The 3,177-nt window shown below is 34.7% G+C and overlaps 1 protein-coding gene across 1 annotated transcript in view; it reads left to right on the plus strand.

Moving 5' to 3' along the window:
- The first annotated feature begins 805 nt into the window (after nt 1-805).
- LOC107747236 (secretin receptor-like) overlaps nt 806-3,177 on the plus strand; it is a 21,186-nt gene continuing 18,814 nt past the window's right edge. The window contains exon 1 of the mRNA XM_016561688.1: nt 806-811. Within this exon, the coding sequence (XP_016417174.1) occupies nt 806-811 (6 nt within the window). The remainder of the gene's footprint in view (nt 812-3,177) is intronic.

Raw genomic sequence — 3,177 nt, forward strand, 5'->3', positions numbered from 1 at the left:
ATAGGGAGTAAATATTGGAATAGCTTACCGCAGTCAATAAGACAATGTTCTACTTATCATACCTTTAAAGATCATTTCAAAAACTGGCTTATGACGAATCAGTTGTGTAAACATTTTACTTAGAAATTTTAAAATGTCTTTTATGTGCTGTTGTATGTGTATTTGAGTCTGTGTCCTTGTGTGTACCTGCCTAGGGACTGCGGATGTAAATGAGCAATGTTGCTATAATCCGGCTTGTTTACATTCTGTATTACTACAAATGTTCATTAACATGCATTGTCCCTATCAAATAAATAAACAATAAACAATAAACAATGTGACAACATCATGATGTCTGGGTTTGTCAGCTTTGTGTGAAAAATCATATGGACACTTATGCCACACTTAATTCTGTTGTATTATAAAACAAAACACCAAATAAAGTAGAATCTATGCTCAAATGTTGATGATCTTTGACTTGCAATCAAATGTTATTTTGGTGGATGTATGAAGTGAATTCTCCACAAGTTCACAAAGGTCCTAACAGCTTTACACAACACATTAAAGAGACCCCGAAATGAAAATTCTCTCATCATTTTATTTATTCTCCCTCATGTCGTTCCAAACCCATATGACTTTCTTTCTCCTGCAAAACAGAGAAGATGTTCGGGAGTATGCTGCAACTGTTTTTGTCTATACAATACAAGTCGGTGGCGTCTAAAACAGCACTAGGCCCCAATGACTTTGACTTTATGGACAAAAAAACACAGATACATCTCTCAAAATATCTTCTGTGTTCTGCAACAGAAAGAAAGTTTGGAACAACATGAAGGTGAGTAAATGATGTCAGCATTTTCATTTTTAGTTAAATTATTTAGGTAAAGTGACATCAACAAAGTGTTGCAATATTTTGTCCTCATTTTGTAATGTAATGCAAAATCTTTTGTGAAAAATAAGTTTGCTTAATTGTACAGAATGCGCACTAGCAGTGTATTTTAAATCTTACAAGTATATTTTAAAAAAACCATATTTGCAGATAATATAATATTAATGAAATTAAAGGCCACTAAAGTGTACTTGAAGACAGTTCTCCTTTTATGACTATATATCTTAACACACTTAAGTACAGTTTTAAAAAGTGCACTTTGTAATGATGTTAAATTAAAACTTTTACTTTAAAGTAACTTTTAGATCATTATGTTTTTATTATCTTTATTCTTACTTTACAGTAGTACACTTATTTTGAAGTGTTGGCTAACATACTGAAGCACATATAAAGTACTTGATTACATGTAGTCTGTTTACACTACATTACATTTAAAGTTAATATATTTTAAATCTACTAAATAGCAACATCATTACAAATATGTAATAACTAATATATTGGAATACATTACATGCAAGTTTGGATAGAAATGGCATTTAAGTATATTTGAGTTTACTAAAAATGCTTGTCAGTACACAATAACCACTTAAATGTAACTTTTTGGGGTTCTGAGGAATTCACAGGGCAGAGGAGGCAATGGGATGGTTACAACTTCCCCTAATGGGATGGCAGTACCATAGGGACCAGTACACCAGATCTCCGTTGTTTTCATGGTGAAAACAAGTTCACGCAGACACACTTTTGTCTGGTGAGAATAATCTCGTTATCAAGTCAATAAAAAAGAACCTCATTGATCAAAGAGAGACAGCACGTCAGTTTACATAAGCACCAGCAGACATTAATCTCCAGACTTCCGCATACTGCAGGCCTGTGAGTGTGTGTGTGTGGGACCTGGGAAGCTTATATGAGACTGAAAAAAAAGTTTGACATCAGGCAAATTTCTCTTTACCAAAACCAACCAAAGCCCTTTTTTTCTAGTTCGAGAACATCCTGTTGTCCTACATTTTAGAGTCGAAGCAGTATTTATTGAGTGCTTACATAAACATCTTTATATCATAATATGCTCCAAATGTGTCTGTATTTCCAAATATGGCAAATGGAACATCAGCCCGCACAGATATACAGCTCACAGCTGTCAGCATGATCCACTGTTTGCTGTTTCTGAATATTGGAAAGCAGGGCTTTTTATTAAAGGCTGTAAAGAGCAATAAGGGTTTATCTAAATCTGCTTAAATGAGGGATATAAGTAACTCATCGCTTCTTGAACACAAGAGAGAGAAGAAGAGATCGTTTAATCATTAATTAAATGGTTGTTTAAGCTCTCACCATATAAGTTATTGCATCGAATGGCAATTGTTGTGGACACTAAGTGTTTTCAGTCAAACTCAGCACATCCTGTAGCACAGGAAATGAAATGCTGACATGAGTCAAAATCAAAGACAACCAGGACAAAAACCTCATGTTGTCATTTATCTACTGATATTCAGACCACAAGCATGATTGTGAATGTGATTACTTTTATTCAACAGCTTGATAAAAAAAGTTAATATTGAGTACCTTAGAAACAAAGGACAATCAACCACGCAACACACAATGAACAAGTCATTTTGAACAAATTGGTTGAGTGAATGATTCGCTCAAAAAGGCAGTCAAATTGTCGCCTGCTACTGACATACTAACTGATGTAAACATTCCTCCCACTAATGCACATGGTATCAGTCTGACTGTAATGAACACCATGCAGGGGCCCCTCGGTAGTAATCGCGTTCCGGAGCACCCCTCCCGCATCAGGTCCTTGGAATCATCCTAACCTTCCCATAACAGTGGTCGAATATTGACAAGCCTTAAAGGACCCGCCCCTTAAAAACAGCCTGTTTCTGAGAGAGGGTCAGAATGAGGGTTGAAAAAAAAATTTTCCACATATTTATTTATTTTATTTTTATTGATTTATTTTTTTTGTGCACATTTTTTTTTAATAACATTATAAGTGAACCTCAAAGAACATATTAAAAGGGTCATATGATGCGATTTCAATTTTTCCTTTCTCTTTGGAGTGTTACAAGCTCTCTAGTCTTCAGTGTCACATGATCCTTCAGAAATATTGCTGTTTTTACTGTATTTTTTAACACATAAATGCAGCCTCTTAAAAAACAATTATTCCAGATGTTTCACTAGTAGTGCATATATTTAATTTCTTCATTTGAAGCCTTGCTTTCTGAGTTCTTCATCTGCTGTACAGGTTTTGTGTTTGACACTAGTATATAAGTGTGTGTGTGTGTGTGTGTGTGTGTGTGTGTGTGTGTGTGTGTGTG

The sequence above is a fragment of the Sinocyclocheilus rhinocerous genome, unplaced genomic scaffold, assembly GCF_001515625.1.
Source record: "Sinocyclocheilus rhinocerous isolate Xijiao unplaced genomic scaffold, SAMN03320098_v1.1 scaffold2184, whole genome shotgun sequence".
In the NCBI taxonomy this organism is placed as follows: Eukaryota; Metazoa; Chordata; class Actinopteri; order Cypriniformes; family Cyprinidae; genus Sinocyclocheilus; species Sinocyclocheilus rhinocerous.